Source organism: Cydia amplana, chromosome 15 (assembly GCF_948474715.1).
Source record: "Cydia amplana chromosome 15, ilCydAmpl1.1, whole genome shotgun sequence".
Classification (NCBI taxonomy): Eukaryota; Metazoa; Arthropoda; class Insecta; order Lepidoptera; family Tortricidae; genus Cydia; species Cydia amplana.
Window position 1 is genome coordinate 142368 of NC_086083.1, and position 23746 is coordinate 166113.

The window sequence follows — 23746 nt, forward strand, 5'->3', positions numbered from 1 at the left end:
TGCAAAACCACACACCTGTTCGATGATGAAAACCTGTCCTCATATTCAGAGTTAAATAGAGTAGGTGTAGACTGAACGTAGTTTAGAATAATAGTTTAACGGCCTCCGTAGCCTAGTCGGTAGTGACCCTGCCTACGAAGCTGGAGGTCCCGGGTTCGAATCCCGGTAAGGGCATTTATTTGTGTGTTTATCACAAATATTTGTTCCTTAGTTAGTTCTATATCGTCGTCTAGTACCCACAACACAAGCCTTATGAGCTTACCGTGGGACTAGGTCGATTTGTGTAAGATTGTCCCATAATATTTATTATTTATTTATTATAATAGTAGAATATTTGTGTGAAATTGCTTATGGTAAAGGAGGCAATTAGGTAAACTAAATAGTACGTGACTCTGTGAGATATAGATACATGTTGTATAGGTAATTAACAAGAATTGCTCGTTTAAAGGTATTAGATTAATTATCGAACCTGCTCACCAATTTTCACGAAAGATTGAAAAATGCGACCTGCAGAGGGGAACATATGAAAACATTTTTGCCCAAATTAAAACGGAGACCTTCGCTCTCGCTCGGTCAATAATACCTACAAACGTCAGTTAACTATATATAATTCTGAATACGAGAACGTAACTTGCTTTACCTAGGTATTCAATAAGTGGTTTTGGACAGGAGAGTTTTAAAGTTAACGAAACTCGTAAACGAAATCCGTTTCCACAAATTGTGCATAAATGATAGTCTCCCGAGATGGAACACAAATAGTAGTAAGTATGGTAGTAATAGTAGTTAATTTAATACTTACTCTCTGAATCACTGCGGCGGTTAAACGCATTACGGGAATTATCTCTCCAGAGACCGATCAGGGGTCGATTCGAACTTATAAATCTTAACTTTGATTTGATATTGTTTTGATACTCGAAGGTCTCGATGCTTGTGGCGCTTTTATTTTTCAGTATGGCCGACAAAGAACAAAGTCAAATCTTCTAAATAAATAAATATTATGGATCAGCCTTACATAAATCGCCCTGGCCATGGCCCCACAATAAGCTCAGATAAGATTTATCTTATGGGTACTAGGTGAAGAAAATCTATGTTATATTGTAAACAATAAATTATTGTATTACGCAAGAAGCACAGGGTTATCCTTAATTAACTTTCATCATATTCAGTGAGTGTAAATGCCATGAGGTAAATAAAATGAAAAAAAAAATGCCAGTCCTTAAGGCATAAACCAGCGCAAGCTGATCCCCGACGACGCGGACGGACGGAGCCCAATTCAGATACAGCTATTGGTTAAGGTTAAAGACCGTATCGTTAATTATGGGTACAGATAAAACCTAGTCTAAACTGGTTTTGACATGACCTTGTAGATCGCTCACGCTGATTGGTGCATGCGAAAAGAGTCGCGGCAGTCACAGTCATGATGGCGTCCATCATCATGGAGGTCCGTCACCCGCAAACGGTTAAGATAAGAGTAAAGGGTCACCACTCCGTGTTTACGACCGCTCCTCGTCGCGGAACGACGCGACACGACTCCGACACGACACCATAAAGATACCGATCTCAGACAATTTGGGCAATTTGTGTACACATTCGCGTCTTATCTGTATTTGCCGTAGACCGCGGAATAAAGTAGGCAGCAATAATAGATAGTGCGGGTGAATAATAAAGCCGTTCATCACTCCGGTTACCCCCCGCCCCTCCGCCCCCCCGTCCGCAGGCTCAGCCTTCGACCCCGAGACCGGAGCACTAAGCCTGCGAATTTATATTACTTTACTTCTTGGCCCCGTTGTTTATGGGAGGTCCCCTGCTGTTGACACCTGCGCGAAAACGCTATTACACGCTTCCCTTATTTTAAATTTTGTACGGGTCATAAAAACGCTCGCAAGCAGCTTTAATCCTTTATCCTTTTAAAAGTAAAGAGAATAAGTAGGTATACTAATTTCCGATGTTAGCTGAAAAGTTCGCAGATAAGACTTTAACAAAACAAATAGCAATTTTCACTCGTATTTATGGTTGTTTGACAAATAATAACGCAAAACGAGCTTTGCAAACGGCAATCTCGTGCGTGAGTCGTATTGTGGCTCGTGTAATGTGCCACATCGCGCGTCCCGCGGCTGCAGCGCGCGTGACTGGCTGACAAATTGCCAACAAGTACCTAGGTATGGAGCTGTGCAGTGTGCAGCTGACGATAAACGCTTACTTTACTGCTTGCTCCGTTGTATTCGCTGTAAACATTGGCATTATTGTGAGACAGTTGTCAATGAAGTTGAAATGTTTTGTTATTTATACCGTAATCGTTAACGTTGTGAAGAATCTAAGTAAGATGCTTGTGTCTCTTTGATGAAAATTGAAAGATCATTCTCGTTGTGGGGTTTGTGTGTAAATACGTGAGTTTAATAAAGGGGTGTTATATTTTTGACGCCAATGTATATCTATCTGTATGTGGCATCGTTGCTCTCCAACGAATGGGGTTTTTTTTAGGTGAAAGTGTAAGTTTTCTTGCGGTAATTCTTAGCTATGTTTCATAGAAATCGATTCAGCAGTTATATATCAGCTCTTTTCCAAAATGATGTCATATAGCATAGGGTTTTTTTAGCAGACGAACTTGCAAGAAAGGGCGCAGACACACCCCTGGTCGGCCCAGAACCGTTCTGTGGAATCACAAAACGGGATGCATATTCTCTGCTCAGCGACTTAGAAAAAAAGAGAGCAATCGATTGGTGGAAGTTCGCTAAAGGACAAGTACACTCGAAAGCTCTAATCAAAGGGTTCAACAGCAAAATCGCTAAGGAGCTTCTGGGGCTCAAAAGGCACAAAACTTGCGCGGTGACTAGAATACTGACTGGACACTGTAAGTTGAACAAGCACATGTTTCAAATTGGCAAGAAACAAGATGCGACATGCAGGTTCTGCCAGGAGTCAGAGGAGACTGCAATGCACATTCTCTGTTCCTGTGGACCACTAATGTCAAAAAGAAGTACCTAGTTAGGGCGGCATGTATTGCAACCCTATGAGGTACAGAACGTTACGGCCCAAAGCATCTGTAATTTTCTGGATGCAACGGGCATTAGTAATGAACTTTAAAGGGCCGTTACAATTTCATATTTATTTCATATTCATATTTATTTATTCATATAACAATTAACATTGTGTTTGAAATTCTATTATAAATAACTTAACCTAATTAAATATTTACATTAAATTATTAAAATTAGATCTTATATAACAATCCATGCTCATTATTTTAATTAATTACATACATTTCATCGTCAACTTATTCATTATCAACATTATTCATTATAAACATATAATAAGTGCAAGTATAACCATTACAACGTCACACAACTATATCCATTGTATACAAAAATAGGTACGTACATGACTAATACCTTGTATCGTCCTCCAATAAATATTCCTCTACTGAATAGAAGCATTTCTTTAGTAGAAAAGCTTTTAATTTGTTTTTAAACAAGTTGGCATTTGTGAGCGACTTCAATTCAATTGGCAATTTGTTAAATAAGATAATAGCCTGGTAACCTGCTGAGTGCTTAAATACTTTGAGGTTTGATCTGACAGTCAGTGGCAAGTCCTTCCTTCTTGAAGCTAGACGAGCTTCCCGTTGCTCTTTGTTTTCGATCTCATTCAAGGACTTTACCAAATCACTTAGCACTATAAGAATGTACAGACCGGGTACAGTCAGAATTCCAAACTCGGAGAAGAAATTCTTACATGACGTTAGCTGCGATATTCGTGCTATTATTCTTAGAGCCCTTTTTTGGGCCACAAAAGCCGAATGACAATTGTATTGGTAGCTATTGCCCCAAAACTTAACACTATATCTTAATCTCGATTCGACTAGCGCATAGTAAACCATAATGAGTTGGGCCAATTTTATTTCGTCTCTTAGGCTTCTGAGTGCGTAGCAGGCTGAACTTATTGAACTTACCACTGCAGATAGCTCATCTTTCCAATTTAAGTTAGAGTCTATAAAAACGCCGAGAAATTTCACAGACTGCACTTGCTGGATGTTGGACCCATTAGATAATAAGTGCAGCCTGTCTTTACTATTGGCGGTTGTTGTAAATAGCAGGGCATTTGTTTTATTGCTGTTTAATTTTAATTTATTGGTACTGAACCAGGTATGAAAAAGTTCCAATGCCTTATTTACTCTATCGTTGAGTTGTGTAACGTTATCAGCAGATATTACCGCATTGGTGTCATCTGCAAAAATCACTAGCTGGCTATTCGGGAGTTGACTGTTCATGTAGTCAATTAAATCGTTGGTGAAAAGGATGAAAAAGATTGGACCCAAGATGGAGCCCTGTGGTACACCCCTTCTAAGTCTTGTCATTTTGGATCTATGAGTCGTTTCTTTGTTATCAAGAGTCCATTTTATTTCAACAAATTGATTCCTGTTCTGAAGGTAAGATCGGAACAAAGCTAACACCTTGCCTCTGACACCATAGAATTCCAGTTTATTCAGTAGGATACCATGGTCCACCAAGTCGAATGCAGAGCTCAGGTCCAGAAACAAGCCCGCAACCCTTTTTTTATTATTCAATTGATGAACTATGTCCCCAATCAGAGTACCAATCGCTTCCTTAGTACCCCTGCTTTTTTGATAACCGAATTGCCTTGCAGATAGTATTTTGTTTTGGTATAGGTGTTTAGTTAACCTATCCTTCATAATTCTTTCCAGCAATTTGGATAGTGTTGGCAGTATGGAAATTGGCCTGTAATTTTTAGGATCTGATTTGGATCCCTTTTTATGGACCGGTATTATCTGTGCCACTTTAAACTGATCTGCGAAGATACCAGTGTCTATACATTGATTAAAAAAATAAGCTAACGGTTCAGCAAGAATATCAATATTATCTTTAAAAATGGCAATAGGTAATTCATCATATCCGCAAGAAGTTTTAGGTTTAAGCTGTTTGACGATGAAAGTAATTTCTGCCGGATAAACCCTGTCAAACGGCATGTCTTTATCTACTTTTGTGGCGTGGGAATTCAATAGAGACATAGCATGATAGGAAGCATCTGTTGTGTCACTTTTTTGAGTAAATTGTTCTAATAAAGTAGCACACACATTCTCAGGGCTATTTATCATTTTTACTATTCCATTTTCAGTTTCCGTTTTTAAAATAAGGTTCTCTTTCGAACATTCTGCAGCCTTGTTTCTGGATTTCTGTATTACTTTCCAAATTTCCTTACAAGAGTCTTTCGATTTTTCTATTTGTGACTGTACTGCCAATCTTTTTGCGTTCCGAATAACCCGGTTATAAATATTAATATATCTCTTCCTATACTTCTCTATGGAGTCGGAGTTGTTTTTTTTGTGAGTTACAAGTATACGTTTCATAATAGATCAATACTTGGTCGACGTGACACTCAAAGGCCCGATACCACCCCAATAATAATAAATAATAGGGTTTTTTTAAATGTTTAGTTGTAAAGTGTGATCGTGTGTGCAGGCGGCTGGAGGAGAACCTGCTGACGGAGCTGCCGAGCGCCGTGCAGCTGCTGCCCGCGCTCCGCGATCTGTAAGTACTAAAACACTGAAAAAGGGACCAAGTTGTTTTTTAAATATTTGGAATACGAGTAAGGATTCTTTATATTTACTCATGAATATTAGAAATATCAGTCTCGTTAAATCCTCTCGGGAATCCTCTGAGTTGCTGGAGTTTTAATGCGATGCGAGTTATTCGCTCAAAAAGTTCATCAATTTACCTACCTACACATAAGTTACTACATATGTCTATATCTGTCAGGTCGCTAGCAAGCAACCGCGTGGAGTGGGCGGGCGCGGGCGCGCTGACACGCTGCACGCGCTTGGCGCGCCTGGAGCTCCGCGACAACCCCTGCTCGAGGCTGCATCCGCAGGCGCTCGCGCATCTGCCCGCGCTCACCACGCTGTAAGTATACCTACCTGTTGTGTAGTATCTAGTATCCACACGCTGCACGCGCTTGGCGCGCCTGGAGCTCCGCGACAACCCCTGCTCGAGGCTGCATCCGCAGGCGCTCGCGCATCTGCCCGCGCTCACCACGCTGTAAGTATACCTACCTGTTGTGTAGTATCTAGTATCCACACGCTGCACGCGCTTGGCGCGCCTGGAGCTCCGCGACAACCCCTGCTCGAGGCTGCATCCGCAGGCGCTCGCGCATCTGCCCGCGCTCACCACGCTGTAAGTATACCTACCTGTTGTGTAGTATCTAGTATCCACACGCTGCACGCGCTTGGCGCGCCTGGAGCTCCGCGACAACCCCTGCTCGAGGCTGCATCCGCAGGCGCTCGCGCATCTGCCCGCGCTCACCACGCTGTAAGTATACCTACCTGTTGTGTAGTATCTAGTATCCACACGCTGCACGCGCTTGGCGCGCCTGGAGCTCCGCGACAACCCCTGCTCGAGGCTGCATCCGCAGGCGCTCGCGCATCTGCCCGCGCTCACCACGCTGTAAGTATACCTACCTGTTGTGTAGTATCTAGTATCCACACGCTGCACGCGCTTGGCGCGCCTGGAGCTCCGCGACAACCCCTGCTCGAGGCTGCATCCGCAGGCGCTCGCGCATCTGCCCGCGCTCACCACGCTGTAAGTATACCTACCTGTTGTGTAGTATCTAGTATCCACACGCTGCACGCGCTTGGCGCGCCTGGAGCTCCGCGACAACCCCTGCTCGAGGCTGCATCCGCAGGCGCTCGCGCATCTGCCCGCGCTCACCACGCTGTAAGTATACCTACCTGTTGTGTAGTATCTAGTATCCACACGCTGCACGCGCTTGGCGCGCCTGGAGCTCCGCGACAACCCCTGCTCGAGGCTGCATCCGCAGGCGCTCGCGCATCTGCCCGCGCTCACCACGCTGTAAGTATACCTACCTGTTGTGTAGTATCTAGTATCCACACGCTGCACGCGCTTGGCGCGCCTGGAGCTCCGCGACAACCCCTGCTCGAGGCTGCATCCGCAGGCGCTCGCGCATCTGCCCGCGCTCACCACGCTGTAAGTATACCTACCTGTTGTGTAGTATCTAGTATCCACACGCTGCACGCGCTTGGCGCGCCTGGAGCTCCGCGACAACCCCTGCTCGAGGCTGCATCCGCAGGCGCTCGCGCATCTGCCCGCGCTCACCACGCTGTAAGTATACCTACCTGTTGTGTAGTATCTAGTATCCACACGCTGCACGCGCTTGGCGCGCCTGGAGCTCCGCGACAACCCCTGCTCGAGGCTGCATCCGCAGGCGCTCGCGCATCTGCCCGCGCTCACCACGCTGTAAGTATACCTACCTGTTGTGTAGTATCTAGTATCCACACGCTGCACGCGCTTGGCGCGCCTGGAGCTCCGCGACAACCCCTGCTCGAGGCTGCATCCGCAGGCGCTCGCGCATCTGCCCGCGCTCACCACGCTGTAAGTATACCTACCTGTTGTGTAGTATCTAGTATCCACACGCTGCACGCGCTTGGCGCGCCTGGAGCTCCGCGACAACCCCTGCTCGAGGCTGCATCCGCAGGCGCTCGCGCATCTGCCCGCGCTCACCACGCTGTAAGTATACCTACCTGTTGTGTAGTATCTAGTATCCACACGCTGCACGCGCTTGGCGCGCCTGGAGCTCCGCGACAACCCCTGCTCGAGGCTGCATCCGCAGGCGCTCGCACATCTGCCCGCGCTCACCACGCTGTAAGTATACCTACCTGTTGTGTAGTATCTAGATACTACACAACAGGTAAGCTAAGCTACCAATGCACTTTTACGACCATTAAATGTGAACCCCATTGGTGGCTAAGCAAAAAAGTGAATAGGTACCGGGTAGCGTGTAGATACTAGTATCTACACGCTACCCGGTACCTATTCACTTTTTTGGCTTTCCACTCTCTTTCGTCTTTCAAAATTTTGACGTTCGTCATTTCGATCCCCGCGCGCGAAAAGCGGAAATTGATCAGCATTTTCAGTCACGTTCACCGGAAGCTTAATGGAAAAGGGATATTAGACTTGAACACCATAATATAGGAAAACAGTATGTCCGTCCGTGTCGGTAAGGGTCTGCTCTACTCTTGCGTTTCCTGCCACTGGCACGCTCCATTTGTTAACAATTAACTCGATGGTTTTTGATACCCACACAAGTACACACACAGGCATTCCTAACTACCTACCTACCGGGAGCATTTCCTAAATAGCACTATCTGTAACTAGGGTAACCGTTGCAGAGTTGGAAGGTTAACGGCAGGTGTACTCGTAACCGGAGCGCTGCGTCCGTGTAACACAAACGAATTCAGGATGCGTACCTACAATCTTACAAGCTAACTCTATAACACAACCCGCTGCGTTACGGGCGACTGCAGGTCAACTGATGTGACGTCAGCTGTCCGACTCACAGGCCAATTCGAACATACACTGACATCTGAATGATATTTGAATGATTGTTATTTTAGTTATCTTTCATTTCGCTCACTTGTCCGTACATATATTGGCGAGGGCGAGACGCACGATAAGTACCTAAATAAATGACATCATTTTGATATCAGTTACGTTGAAATTAGCCAGACAGATATATATGTATATATAGCGTTGCTAGATCTAATAAAATTTCTGTAAATGTGCCTTGGGATGGCAGATCCCCCGCTTGTGGTGGGCCAACAAAGGACAAAAAGGTCAAAGCTCAGAATCATCTTGTTTCCCTCTCTTGCGGACTTTCGTATTAATACTCGTCAGCTGAATTGTGCAGCAGTGTACTTTGTACATACGTCTTACATGTACCGGGCCCTTTCCTTTAAAATAGCATGCGAGACAAAACGTATTTGTAGGTTATGTAGGTACCTAACGATTTTAGTGACTATTCATTTCAAATACCTACAATAGAAATAAATAACCGTGATCTTTGTCGCAATTTCCGAAAAAATAGAATCATATTAAATCAATAGGCTCTACATTTAGAAACAGTTGATGCAGCCACTGTCCGGCCGCCCGCCCCGGAAGTGCGTCACACGCCGCCGGACGCCGGACGCCGGCGCCGGACGCAAACAAGCCCATTACGCCGCGAGGACGCTCCGCTCGCACCACATAAATAACGTCCCGGCGACGGCGCTCGTAAACTGCTGCCGTAAAGCGTTGCCGCGTCCGCACAGGCCGGCAATTCCCATTGCTGGCCGAGTTGAAGGATAAACGGACCAAATCGTAACTCTGACCTCGGTATTCGTAACCGCTGATGTATGTAGGCACGAGTAGGTATATCTAATTGTTACGAATAGGTATTTATGCCTTCAAATGTTTCTCATAGGTACACACATAGAATATCCCAACAAACTTTTAATATGTTTTAGTTAAGAGGGGACGTAAACCCAGGCAATTACAAAGGAACAAAAGATATCACTTATTAAGGTAACAAACAGAGAGCGTACTTATAATGGTTCGCCAGAGCCTTCAAAAAGTGTTCGGAACACTCTACACTCCGTCTGCTGCGTATACGAGTAGTACAATGTACATCACGCACCCCTCCGCGCGGATCGGTTCCCGTTTATGCTGATGATCTGCCGCATCATCTTTTATGACTATGGGCTCGATTCGGATTTTGTAATATCTATTAGATATCTTTTAGACATCGCCAAGATACGATAACGATATGTTTAAGATCTAACCTGTCAAATTTGACATTTCCGCGATTCTGGAGATACTCTTGAACGATTTCCAAGATATTACTTAGAGATCTAATTCACATCTAACAGATATATCTAACACGATCTATCGTAAAAGTGACATTGATTGCTCGAATTGCGCTGCAAAAGAGAACTAGTTGAAATCTAAACTATAACGTATCTAGAATGGATCTAGTACGTGTCGTCTCTTGTGAATATCTTGAAGTTCGAATACGGCAGTTTATCCCCCCATTATTGGAATTAGAATATGCGGCCAAAAGAACGAAAACTGGGCTGCGATTACAATCATCTCAATAAAACACAAGTAACGGCGTAGGCGTTCAGCGTCGAACTTTCTCAACAGATTTTCCTTGCCATTCAATATTTTTATTTGACTTCACTCAGACTTTATGTACTGAAAGAAGTGGCATATGGTATAGCACAGAACATACACTCTACTCGAAATTCAATAGCATTTTATAACTTTATTCGATTATTAAAAATACAAGTTTGTACTTAGTACCTACATTTACAGGTTTATATTATGGTTCCATTTTCAGTTTTACTCTACGTAACTACTGAAAGTACTGAACAATCAAAATCTGCGTCGCAATTGTTCCATGTCCATGCACGTCCCTCCCCAAGAAAGCCTTTGTCGCAGAAAGATTATATGTTATTGTAACCAACCCATCATGCGCGTTTAGTTAACATTACAAGCATTTACAGAGACCTTGGTCTCCTGAACTTAACTTGATCAAATGGAAATCGGGAAATGCGGAAGCTTTTCCGACCATTTTACCAGTTTGAATACTTTAAAGTTAGAATTTGTGTTCAACTGACGATTTAGTAAGGAAGCATGTTAAGTTAAACCATAAAATAGTTGGGAAAGACCTCGCTTTGAAATCTATCCAACCAACAGCGACATTCAAACATTAAACGTACATTTGATTTTAATTTAATTTAAAAATCTATGTATGCCGCTCTCGTTTCCCGTTCGCACAGCTCAGACGCTAATTTTGATGCTTTTCATGATGTAATCGCTATAATTGGTTTTTAAGACGGTATACTTAAGTAATTGCTTTTAATCCGGACTTTCTTTATACAAAACAGCCGTTCTTTTGGTAATCAATCGTAGGTATATACTGGTAATAAGGTATATATAAATTATACTGCATAAAAGATACGATTTGACGGTCTAAACAAGTGCGAAAACTTACCTAATTTTAGCTGCCTTGGTGTGTAGGTACTGTACTGTACCAACATAAGGAAGTACCTATAGCAGCCCGGGTCCTGGCGGAGCATGCATGGTTCGCCGCACCGCAGCCGCACCGCAGCCGCACCGCAGCCGCACCGCAGCCGCAGCCGCAGCCGTCACCGCGAGCCGCGGACGTGCGCATCAAGCGCGCTCAATCTCGGCACACCATGATCATGCACCCCATCTGTTGTCATTCATTCACACGACTAGGTACTATCATTTCAAGACTGTTCGTTTTCGTTTGGGATTAAAAGATTATAGTATAGTATCCGAAAGTAACTCATCCGTCTGTCTGTCTTGTACGCTTAAACCACCAAACCGATTTAGATGAAATTTGGTATGGCGATATAACAAATTTCAAGGTAGTGATAGATAGAGGTATATGTAGGTTTGTTTTTATCACATCCTCACAGGCCATACTTGGCCTCATATGTACTCATAGAACCCTTCTACCACATATATAGAATATCATATTATTTAATAAGCTAACATTATCTAGCACCACGTGAAGGCGTAAGTGAAGAAACGAAGTATCGTTCGCTGTCTTCCATACCTCACCGTAACATACGGTAATGATGCATCACACAATACATGTCATTATAATCTACGATCCACTCACGACGAAGCCATATCTGTCCAAAGTCAAACTCAATACCGGCGCCGAAATAATATACGTACTTACTACACAATAATAATAACGCCATATACTCATACTTCAGTCTTGACACCAATACAAGACCTTTTCTTATGATAATGTAAGTAATGTATACTTACGTACAAATAAAGACGTAGGTAACGTAGTAAAGTGCTAGGACTCCCGCGCTATATTACTTTACAGTACATATGGGGCTACTTTTCCGCACTAGTGCGTAAAATAGCACTTTTCGTGCGTATGTAGAAACTTTAAAGTGCCATATGTACTGTAAAACGTTGTTCGATACACGTGCGAATAGGTAATTCGCCACTCGTGTCGATTTAAAACACTCCCTTCGGTCGTGTTTTAATTTATCGCCACTCGTTTCGAATTTCCTCTTTTCCGCACTTGTATCGAAAATAACTATACTCGTATTACTGGAGTTATTTACGCACTTACGCGTCTAAGCTAAGTAATGGATCGGCCGGAGACGAGCATTTTCATCAACTACACGCCACTCAAACTCCGGGTCAATGCCCTTTGCGTCTCTAGACTGATTTTTTTACAAGCTTTTACTTAGTTTTACGCGCCCCCTGTCCGTTAAGCAAATCTTGTTTGACCCATTTCTTATTAGAGTTCGATAGAGCAGAATTTTGCACGCATATTATTATTTCACCTTGGTTAGAGTTTAGTGTAGTGGCTAATATTGGAAGCATAAACTACAAATAAAATATTCTAAATCCAAAATTACTCTTGCTTGCCTATCATACCTATTGACGGTTAAACATATACAAATACATAGTTTGAGGTCCTGAGAAGGACATGTTTTTTTGTTCACTGATATGAGGACATAAGATAATTATAGTTTTTATCAATCATCATTATCATTTTACGCAAGCGAAGCCGCGGGCAGAAGCTATTAATATTGTACATAATACAACTTATACAACACAACCCCGTCCCTAGGACACGTCCATCTAGACTATATACCTATTCTAGACTATTTTGTAATCAAACCTATTAATACTTACTTTCATTCATAACGACTAAATACCTTTATACCTACTAAACATTTACTTAAAAGGATCAGGCCGCGTAGCCAACGTGCCAATCGCTAACGCTCCGTAGCGATCGAAACGCAACTGTCACTGTCGCACTTATATGGAAGAGTGATAGAGAGACACAAAGCGTTTCGTTGTCGAAGCGATAGCGATTGTCAGCTTGGCTAGGCCGGCAGAAACTCGATCTTTTAATTAAACGACACCCTAACAGCGTCTTGGACATTTCAAATACGTTGAACTTAAAATTTGAAGAGACCGGGAATTGCAAACACGGCGGCGCGGGAATTAAGTACCTAGATGTGCCTCCGAGAATACTTGCCAGTATTTTCGGAGGCAGAGGCATTGAGAGACAACAGAGGAATTTCTTTAGGTACCAACTAGGACATTAGAGAAGTAATTTGGAAGTTAAACGAGTTTGAGCACTCGACCCTAACATCCCTAACCTTTTATGTATTCGTCTCGAACATTATCTCATTCAACATTCCTACATACTGATTAATCCAATCATCCATAATAATATGATTGGTGTCCTACTCTTTTATTTGTAAATAATGCGGCGCGCAGTTGCTGCTGGCTCGTCGCAACGTTGGTGTAACTGCGCAGCGACACCAATTTTGCATAGCTATATACTAACTAGACGCCGACACATAAAAGACGCTAGTGGAGACCCCCCACTACGAATTCCTTAGAACATTTTAAAGACGCGTATACGTTTGTGCGCAGGATCCTGTCGGACGCGCGCGGCCTGGCCGAGCTGCCATCCCTGGAGGGGGCCGAGCGGCTGCACACGCTGCGCGCCGACCGCGCGCGGCTGCGGGCGCTGCCGCCGGACCTGTGCGTGCACGCTCCTCATTTACGTGTTTTGTAAGTAAATACTTTAGCTTCTTTCATTGTTTAAACGCATATTATGCAGACGTTGTTACAGTCTTTCAGCTACGGTACTCTGATGATCCATTGGGGACTCACGCGCCGATGGACCCGTAGGTTGTATGCTCTAAATAAGTGATTCAGAAATGATAATGGATGGGTAATAGGTATACGTTAAGCCTATAAACTACACGATGCTGGCCAGTCTAAGAAGATAAAGAAGATGTAGGCACAGTGACATATTATTGCAGGTGACTGTACCTACATATAAAGGGTACAACCGCTGTAATGGTAAGCTTAATTAAATTATTGATAGGTATAATGCCGCAAATTAATTTCGGTGCTTTTAACAAGTGTGAAAAGCGTGCCGCACCACTTTGTCGCAGTGAAGCGGCCACAATCCCGGGAGGCGATGGCGCCGCCGGTCGCTGCGACAAGGTTCCTAATCCCCGATCGCGGGCCATTTGCATATTGAGTGGAGCGGTGTCGCGCTAATAGTCCTCTGGCTTTGCTTCCGATTGGGTGCTAAAACGTACGTAAGCGACAAGCTCAGCCGTTTGAAATGAGCCCTTTTATAAAAGGAACCAAGTCCGGCACCTCGCGCAAACACTCAATTTGTCGGCTTTTTGCGAGCACACGATTTGCATAATAGGTACCAGCGTCTGATACAGCTTACAATTCTGGTACGGAAATGGAAAAATGTAGGAGCTTTTGTCGTGTTCAGATGCTCATTTTCAAATGTATTAAGTATATTGGAGTGGAACTGGATTGCAAAATCAATTTAAAAATGTTAATTGAGTCGGTAAGTTCTACCTATACCTAGTGAAAGCAAGATCTCTCAGGACGAGAAAAGCTTTCTAAGCTAGCCTTCAAGCTTCTCTTGCACACCACACAGTGTGATCAAAGCTGCATCGACATTGTAACATAGGTACTAGGTACGGTTCCTGAACACATCTTACAGACCACTTATTATAATGATGTGCTGACTGAAAGATTGCAAAATTATCGAATTTTCTTAACACTTCTCACATTATCCCATTTCCAAAATGGAAACTTCGTTTATATCGTGTAAAATTTTCGAAAGGTTTTCAACTTTTTGAAATCTTTCCACAACTTGCTGTCTGTTTAAATATATAGTAGGTACTATAATTGTAGTCCTACCTTCTGTGAGTTCTGTATCATTGTTCCTCGATGCCTCGGTATGGTTGCCAACTGTGAAGTGAATGTGTGTTTGTGTGTGTGTGTTGCAGGGCGGTGCAGTCGAACGAGCTGGAAGATCTGCCTGACCTGCGCGAGTGTGGAGAGCTGCGAGTGCTGTGAGTACCTACTCTACTTATTCACGTTCCATTCAAAAAGGACAGGTTCATAGAAAACGCTAATCGAAATTTAAATAATGGATATAGTCACTTGACATTACTTATTAGAATATTATAGTATCTTATTATTATAGTAATAGAATATCTGGGAGACCGAGCAAAGCTTGGAAAACATCGAATTTAAACTGTTGTGAGACATACTAACATTGAATAATTTTACGGTTTAGACTCACTTGTTTTAATCACTCGCGCGAAATGTTAAAACAAGTGAGTCTAAACCGTAAAATTATTTAATCTTGAAAACATATTATAAAAACTCAAAAATGCGCGTTTTCCCAGAGATATATAAGGCCAAGCGCGCACCACGATTTTAAATCGTGCGACGCGATTTTAAAATCGCGCTGTAAATGCTGTAATACATATTTTCTTGTCGCATGTGCGCGCACTGGCATATAAACACATACTTTGCATTTCTGCGACAAAATAACCGCGCGACAAAAAAACGTGGTGCATTCTTGGCCTAAGACTTACCCAGAACGATTATTCGCCCCCGAAAACCCCCATACTTATAGCAAATTTCATCGACTACTTTTCATTTGGCGTAATTTGATGATTGTCATCATGGCTACCTATAGGACCTTAATTAAGTACTACTATCTTAATAAATCTTAAAATACAACGCTCTGCGATACATCGGTATACATATACATAATATATATCTACGTATACGAATCTCTCGGAGGGATTCTTTTATTATTATGTTTAATAAATTTGTCAAGTTCTAATACTATCGCTCTGAAAGAAATGGACAGCCATTATTATCGTCACTTATTATGAAGGAAACTTTTACATTAATGTCAATTACGCAGACCTCTTTAGATTATGATCATTGGCGCCTTTTAGTGTCTATTGCAAAAGTTTGGTCAGCGTTTATTTGGTTGGTCGTTTTGCCCCCGAAGCGACATTTTTGTATTTGATATGCTTATCACAGCACATTTCGCTCGCACCGACTTATAGGTACGAAATTGACATCGATTTGTAAGTTGGAATGGTCCTGGTTATCTTCCCTGGGTCTCGTTCAGTCTAAAAGCCGGCCATTAAAGCTCCACATTAATACAACTCGCTTCCTGAACGGCCTGCTCGCACATTAGGAGCGACATTACGCCGCGGAACTGCCGAAACGTCGCTCATAAAGACAATTCCACAAAACTTCACACGCCATTAAATTCAATGAAAGGTTCCTCGCATGCGGATTACGACGGCGCGGCGTGCTGGTACGAGGGGTGTTCAAAATATTCTCGGTATGAGAATGAAAACAAACAAGTACGAAAAGTTTGATATTTTTATTTTTCAATATACTCCCCCCCTATGTTCATACACTTAAAAGATCGATCAATATTTTTTTTTAATCCTGCATAAAAATATTTTTTATCTTTGGTGTAAAAATGCTCCTCCACTGCCGCCTTCAATGCTTCATCATCGGAAAATTTATTTCCACGCAGATCCTTTTTAAGATTGGGGAACAAAAAGAAGTCGCTGGGGGCTAAGTCCGGACTATACGGTGGGTGAGTAACAGTTTCAAACCCACATTCAACAATAGCTGCCTTGGCAATATGAGCAGTATGGACGGGGGCGTTGTCATGCAGAAGCATAACACCTTTGGTTAACTTTCCTCGCCTCTTTTCTTTGATTGCATCCTTTAATTGACGTAGAATGTTAGCGTAGTACTGTCCTGTGATATTTACACCTTTTTCTTTATAATCGATCAGTAATACTCCTTCACAATCCCAAAATATCGTGGCCATGACCTTGCCAGCTGAAGGAATGACCTTGAACTTCTTGGGATGAGCTGAACCCTTAATGTGCCACTGCATGGACTCTTGTTTACTCTCTGGGTCATAATGGTGAACCCAGGTTTCATCTCCAGTAACTATTCTTAGCAGCACCTCATCAGGATTTTCACCGCACAGGTCAATAAAATCGGAACAACAAGCTACACGCATGTCTTTTTGAAGCCGAGTCAGCATTCGCGGAACCCATCTTGCACTTACTTTTGACATATTAAGATGGTCATGGATAATATCATGTACGGTACCAATAGAGAGATTGGTTACTTGTGCTATAGATTTTACCTTCACTCGACCATCTTCCAATATAAGTTTTTCCACTTTATCAATATTTTCTTGTGAAGTAGCTACTACAGGCCGGCCAGGTCTAGGGTCGTCTTCAACACTCTCCCTTCCACGTTTAAACTAGCTTGACCACTTTTGAATGGTAGATAAAGAAGGAGCAGACTCACGGTAAACACAATCCATTTCCTCTTTTATGGTTTTTTGATTTTTACCCTGTTTTGTCAAGAATTTTATCACGCATCGATGTTCTAATTTAGTTAACATTGTCAATTCCCACATGATGTTCATGTTTGTTCAGCAATTGCAGAAAAACAAAAGAACATCTCGCTTCGAATTATACTTTTTTTTAATGTCAATGAATAAACCTTAGCGGCCAGTAACAAAAGAAATTTTAGAAGAGGTTGTAAGATATCAATACCGAGAATATTTTGAACGCCCCTCGTAACTTACGACCGGGCCTCTGTCTCCACCGCTGCATGAACTCTGTTGTGATACTCGTCCGGCTCACTGACTTCAGGCAAACGTCCATTTATTTTACTTAATGTTTATTATTCATAAACCCCTGTTAATAATATAACAGTAGTTCATTTGGCATTTGTAATGAAAACTGTTTAGCAAAGGACGCCGAAGGACAAATATTTATTCGTGCAAATAAATTAGGTACCTACTATATTACGAATGAAGTACAAGCCGGCCAGGATGCCGCATGGCAAACGTTCCTACTCTTCGTAACATATGCCTAATACCTGCATATGCAATTTCCCCTAAGAATTGTTTTTTTTTTCTAAACTTTCACCTAATTCTGAAAATTACGCACCGATATTACGAGTACGAGTCTATCTATAGTATATAAAATTGTTACATCAAGCTAATTAATGGTGATGTGATGATGAAGTCGATCCAATCGAGTGACCGCTTGGTGTTTTATGAAATACACGGTCGGTAGGCACATGAGTGGATGTAAGTAGGTATGTAGGTATAGTTACGTATATGTATGTTTGTACATATGTACGAAGCTACGAAGGTATAGGCCGGTGCCCGCCGCACTAATGCTGTTTGCACTGCTTAGAACCCCATCCCAAAGTCAACAGCCGCAGAACACAATAGGTATATCTACAGTATTATCTACGCAAAAATCAGGCCGCGTGAATATTGACATATCGGTCGGGTCTCCAGCGCTCCCTTGTAACTCGTGATTTACATACCTCGATCCAGCATTTTGCGAATTCATGTAAAATAATACCATATACGTAATTAAGGCAAATAGATAAGTGCCTATATTCAAGGAACATCAACGACATTAAATCTTTTTTATTTACGCCTTAACTGCTCTAAAAATTTGCTGTTTTAGATATTCATACAGAGAACCACTTTACTCGTACATTTCTGTAAATAATTAGATATTTTGTGTAAACTACTTCGTTGTTTCGTATGTGGCTTCCCTTACATTCCATGACTCTTGTCTTTCCGCACTCTAACAAATTTTACAATAAGTTCAAGGTACAATACAAATACAATAAGTAGGTACCTACTTATTTATTTGTATAAAATTAGATTATTATTAATAATAATCAAATTTTATATCAACAATAATTGTATAATTGTAAAATGTATAATTTAAGTTTAATTGTATTGTATTGTATTATTAAAGAAATAAAAGGCTTAAATAAATAAATAATTTTTATTTGTATATCTATGGTAGGTATTAGGTATTGTGAAGCATTCAGCGGTGGAGCTTCAAACAAACACCAGAATAGAACTTCAATTACCAAAATGTATTGTTAGACTTATATAAAATATCTGCATGCGTGGCCTGGATAAATATAATATATAATGCTACAACCTCTGTATTGTATCATGTAACGTGTTGAGGTACTTCGGCAGGGACCTGTCCTGGAACCGCATCTCGTTCCTGGAGGGCGGCGCGCTGCGCGGGCTGCGCGCGCTCACCGACCTGCTGCTGGCGGGCAACCATCTGCGGCGAGTCCCGAGGCAGGCCTTCGCGCACACGCCCGGCCTGCGCACCCTGTTAGTATGCAATGCGCGCTATACTTATACATCTCCTTGTTGACTGATCTGATGCTACTCGCGGAGCACCGACTGCGCCGGGTCCCGCAGCCTTCGGGCACACGAACGTCCTGAGCCCATGAATTTACAAATTATACAGTAAACACCCCACTGTAAGGCACAAGTCTTCTCTGCGTGTACAAAAATGTTCGTGAAGTTTGGGGGAAGGATATAGGAGGTCCCTACACTGTGCAATCGACCGAAAAATTAGAAGGGGCAGAGGCCGCCCCCCTACGACATGGATGAGCGCAGTGTCGAAAGATTTGAGGACGATAGGCGCAAGCCCTGACATGACGCAAAATAGAGAAGAACGGCGCAAAATGATACGGAGAGCCGACCCCAAACCCTAGGATATGGGATAAAGGCTAAGATGATGATGATGATGTTTCCAGTGAAGCAGAACTTTTAGCAATTTTGTAAGATAAATAAAATAAAATAAAATTGTATGAGATCCTTACGTAAATGTTCTTTTATTTTTCAGAAACCTTGAAAGCAACGAAATTGAACACATCGACATCGAAGCTTTTGTGCCCATACCCAACTTAGAGGATCTGTGAGTATTTTAGAAATTGAAATGGTATGGAATGGACGTACTTATTTACTAAATAGTACATGAAACACGATTCAAAGGTCACCACTATTAGTAGGACCGCTCATGTTGGTGTGTGTGTGTGCAGGAACGTGGGCAACAACGTGTTCCCGCTGCTGCCCGGCGGCGGGCTGCAGCGGCTGCGGCGGCTGCGCGCGCACAACAACCCGCGTCTCACCAGCTTTCATCCACCCGACGTGTTCCCCAGGATCGAGGTTCGTTACACACCGTTCCTCTGTGTACACGGGGCTAGGCAACAACAAGTCCCCTGCTGCCGAGCGGTCATCGAGCAGTCGTCTGACCGAACAACTCTGACCCCCACTACCATCAGCTTGTTTTTCAAGTGTGAAACACTTTTCACAATGGAGCACTTTATTTATACACAAAATTTTTGCCAGTCAAAGAAGTACTTTGCGAACACCTAACTAAATATAAATTTGAAGAAAAATATGCTTGCAAAAAGTATCTTTTTAAACCAAGGCCGATTTAAGTTTTTTATTTTTCTATGAACCATGGCAATGTTTAATTGTTAAGGTTTAATTTTATGTTGGCAGACGCTGGTACTGTCGTACGCGTACCACTGCTGCGAGTACATGCCGCTGATGGCGGCGGCGGACGGGGGCTGGGCGGAGCCCCCGCCGGAGCCCGACGACGAGGGGGGCTTCACCGACGAGGTGCTGCCCCTGCCGCCGCACGTGGACCTGACGCGCTGGGCCAACTCCTCCGACCTCTGGGCGCACTACCGTGAGTACAGCGGGGCCCCACGAGGGGGCTTCACCGACGAGGTGCTGACGAAATATGTACATTCCTATGATGCCTCTATTATGGTTTTCCGGTTCCCTATGCTTCCTTCGTGTGAACTAAATTAACTGTATGATGTTTCCGTGGGCAGTGAACTCGACGGGTGTGGGCGACACGTGGCTGCGCAAGGCGCTGTCGGCGTGGGGCGCGGACACGAAGCAGGAGCGCGGCGTGCGGGCAGCGCCCCCGAGAGTCCGCTGCTTACCATTACCTGGTGGGTATCAGCTGTCACTCCTCACTTTGGCCAGGGAATCACTAAATTAGAACAACTCAACCTGGCAAGACCTAGCAAGGAACAAGACATATCTTTTGAAATAAACGCGTGCTTTTCTACCTGTGTTGTGTTACTCGTATTCTTTACTAAAACAGATCTTAATCGCGTATATAAATAAGCTTGAAAACTACATCCCACGTTGACATTATAACCCTCGTGGCCTCGTGGTCCTGGAGATCGAAGGACGGGTTAAAGTTGACATCAACGTCTTCCAGCTGCGCTAATGTTTCGATCTACCCGACTTGGTCTTGTTTATCGTGTGCTAGCACTGAAGATAGTGTTGTTGGTTGCAGGGCCGTTCCTCCCGTGCGTGGACCTGTTCGACTGGTGGACGCTGCGCTGCGGCGTGTGGGCGGTGTTCCTCCTGGCGTTGCTCGGAAACGGCACCGTCGTCTTCGTGTTGATCTTCAGCCGCTCACGTATCGATGTCCCGCGCTTTCTGGTCACCAACCTGGCGGCTGCTGACTTCTTCATGGGGATCTACCTTGGTGAGTTACTCCTGCTCTTGCTGCTCGGCAAGGGGATGGGTGTACTTCGTACTGGTGTTCAGCTGGTCATGCACGGATTGGCGTACCACACTTCCTCGTCACTAACCTGGCGGCTGCTGACATCTTTATGGGAATCTACAGTCAAAAAATTTAATTTCTGACCCTTTTCACAGTGACAATCAATATGAAAATCGCTAGAGACCTCTTACTATTGTCACCGTGACAAAGTACAAAATGGATAGGAAATTAAATTCTTTGGCTGTACCTTGGTGAGTTACTCCTCCCGGCTTTGTTCGGCAAAGGGACGGTGGTCTTCATGTCAGAGTTCAGCCAATCACGGATGACGTACCACACTTTCTGGTCACAGACCTGGCGGCTGCTGACATCTTCATGAGGATCCACCTTGATAAAACACGATTCATTCTTTGTACTCCACAGTAGTGGCCAATTGCCCAGTCTTCTCTTAACACGAGCCATCGGGACTCGAATCCACGATCTAACGATTAGTTTACTATACCGCTCCTTAAAGTAGCTAACCCAAAATTAACAGCATTTTATGTAGGGTTCCTGGCGGTGGTGGACGCGGGCACGCTGGGCGAGTTCCGCACGCACGCCATCGCGTGGCAGATGTCGGGCGCCTGCCGCCTCGCCGGCTTCCTCGGCGTGCTCTCCTCCGAGCTGTCCGTGTACACGCTGGCCGTCATCACGCTCGAGCGCAACTACGCCATCACGCACGCCATGCACCTCAACAAGCGGCTCTCGCTGCGCCACGCCGCCGCCGTCATGGGCGCCGGCTGGGCCTTCTCGCTCGGCGCCGCCGCCCTGCCGCTGCTCGGCGTCTCCGACTACCGCAAGTTCGCCGTCTGCCTGCCCTTCGAGACCGAGACCCCCGCCGCGCTCGGCTACGTGGTGGCGCTGCTCGCCGTCAACGGCGGCGCCTTCCTCGTGCTGCTCGGCTGCTACCTCAAGATGTACTGCGCCATCCGCGGCTCGCAGGCCTGGAACAGCAACGACTCGCGCATCGCCAAGCGCATGGCGCTGCTCGTCTTCACCGACTTCATATGTTGGTCGCCCATCGCTTTCTTCGCGCTGACGGCCGCGTTCGGCGCGCAGCTCGTCTCGCTCGAGGAGGCCAAGGTGTTCACGGTGTTCGTGCTGCCGCTGAACTCGTGCTGCAACCCGTTCCTGTACGCTATACTGACGAAGCAGTTCAAGAAAGACTGCGCGCTCGTGTGCAAGGCGATCGAGGAGTCGCGCGTGACGCGGGGCATCGGGCGCTGCCGGCACTCCTCCAACTTCAGCAACCGGCAGACGCCGGCCAACACCAACAGCCTCGCGGAGCGCTCGTCGCGCGGCCCGCACCAGCCCGCCTGCGCCTGCGCGTGTCGCCGCCTGCTGCCGCCGCCCGCCGCGCCGCCCGCCCCGCGCGCGCGCCGCCTGCTGCGCTGGCTGCGCGCCTGCGGCCGCCGCGGCCCGCGGCCCGCGCAGCAGGCGCCGGCGCCGCGCACGCGCACCGCCACGGGCGCGGCGCCGGCCCGCGCCGGCTCCGTGTCGTCGTCGGTGGAGTTCTCGTCGTCGCGCTCGGACTCGTGGCGCGCGTACGGGCGCGCGCCGCCGCCGCCGCGCCGCGCCGCGTCGTGGCTGGTGGCGCGCAAGACGTCGCAGGACTCGAACCTGTCGTCGTCGCGCAACGACTCGTCGGGCTCGAACGCGACGGCGTCGACGGGCACGTGGCGCACGACGCGGTCGGGCGGCAGCGCGGCGGGCGCGGGGCGGCCGCGGCTGACGCGGCAGCCGGCCGTGTCGGGCGAGGAGCCGCCGCTGTCGCCGCCGGGCGCCGCGCTGCCGCCGCCGCGGCTGCTGCACACCATCCCGTCGGCGGCGGAGGGCGAGGCGCCGCCCGACGAGCCGGAGCCGCCGCGCGAGCCGCACAAGCCCGTGCCGTGAGCGCGCCGACGCAGACGCACGCTGACGCTCCGAGACTGATTTATTTTGCGGGCGCTATTAGCCGGTGGTTCGCCCGGACGAGTGATGTCGCCGCTGCCCCGCGGCCGCTCGCGTAGATCTCCCGGACTGACCGGTCGATAATTTTGGATATACGAGTACATTATATGTGTAATTTATAAGGAAAAAACAGACAAATAATGAAGATATTTTGTACAGTATTATTTAAATGTCCATGACGAATGTTACGTAAATGTAGAGATCACCATAGAAAATATTTAGCATTTAGGAACTCCTGTGAGACGCAAAGATACAATATCTTCTCAATAGATATAAGTACGAGTAGGTAGTTGTGACAAACGATAGTGGCGATGGCGCCAGGCGCCACTCGACACGACGGTGCAAGTGCTCAGTATTTATTTATACAATATTTATAAATAATGTTAAAAGATAACTTATTGTTACGTAGTGGTTTGAATAAGTGTGTATAATATTAGGAAGTAATGTGTAATACTAATGATACCACCGAACACCGAAGAGGGCCGTCCGTGCACTCTAGTACTTCCATACTTCACCAATGCTTCCAAATTAAAATAAAAACATTAAGGTCGAAGTTTGCTTACTGTTAAACATTCATCTAAGTAGTTAGACACCAGTGGCGACGCGTCCATAAAAGCCGACTCCCACCGGCTTGCC

The 23746-nt window shown here is 45.1% G+C and overlaps 1 protein-coding gene across 1 annotated transcript in view; it reads left to right on the forward strand.

Annotated features, from left to right (window-relative positions):
• The window catches only part of LOC134654427 (lutropin-choriogonadotropic hormone receptor), an 89109-nt gene extending 66050 nt beyond the window's left edge, over nt 1-23059 (forward strand). The window contains exons 7-17 of the mRNA XM_063509867.1: nt 5475-5543; nt 5772-5915; nt 13296-13436; nt 14690-14755; nt 18772-18915; nt 19436-19507; nt 19632-19758; nt 20098-20287; nt 20436-20558; nt 20912-21106; nt 21669-23059. Coding sequence (XP_063365937.1) covers nt 5475-5543; nt 5772-5915; nt 13296-13436; nt 14690-14755; nt 18772-18915; nt 19436-19507; nt 19632-19758; nt 20098-20287; nt 20436-20558; nt 20912-21106; nt 21669-23053 — 2656 coding nt within the window. The 3' untranslated portion in view covers nt 23054-23059. The remainder of the gene's footprint in view (nt 1-5474; nt 5544-5771; nt 5916-13295; nt 13437-14689; nt 14756-18771; nt 18916-19435; nt 19508-19631; nt 19759-20097; nt 20288-20435; nt 20559-20911; nt 21107-21668) is intronic.
• The last annotated feature ends 687 nt before the right edge of the window (nt 23060-23746 follow it).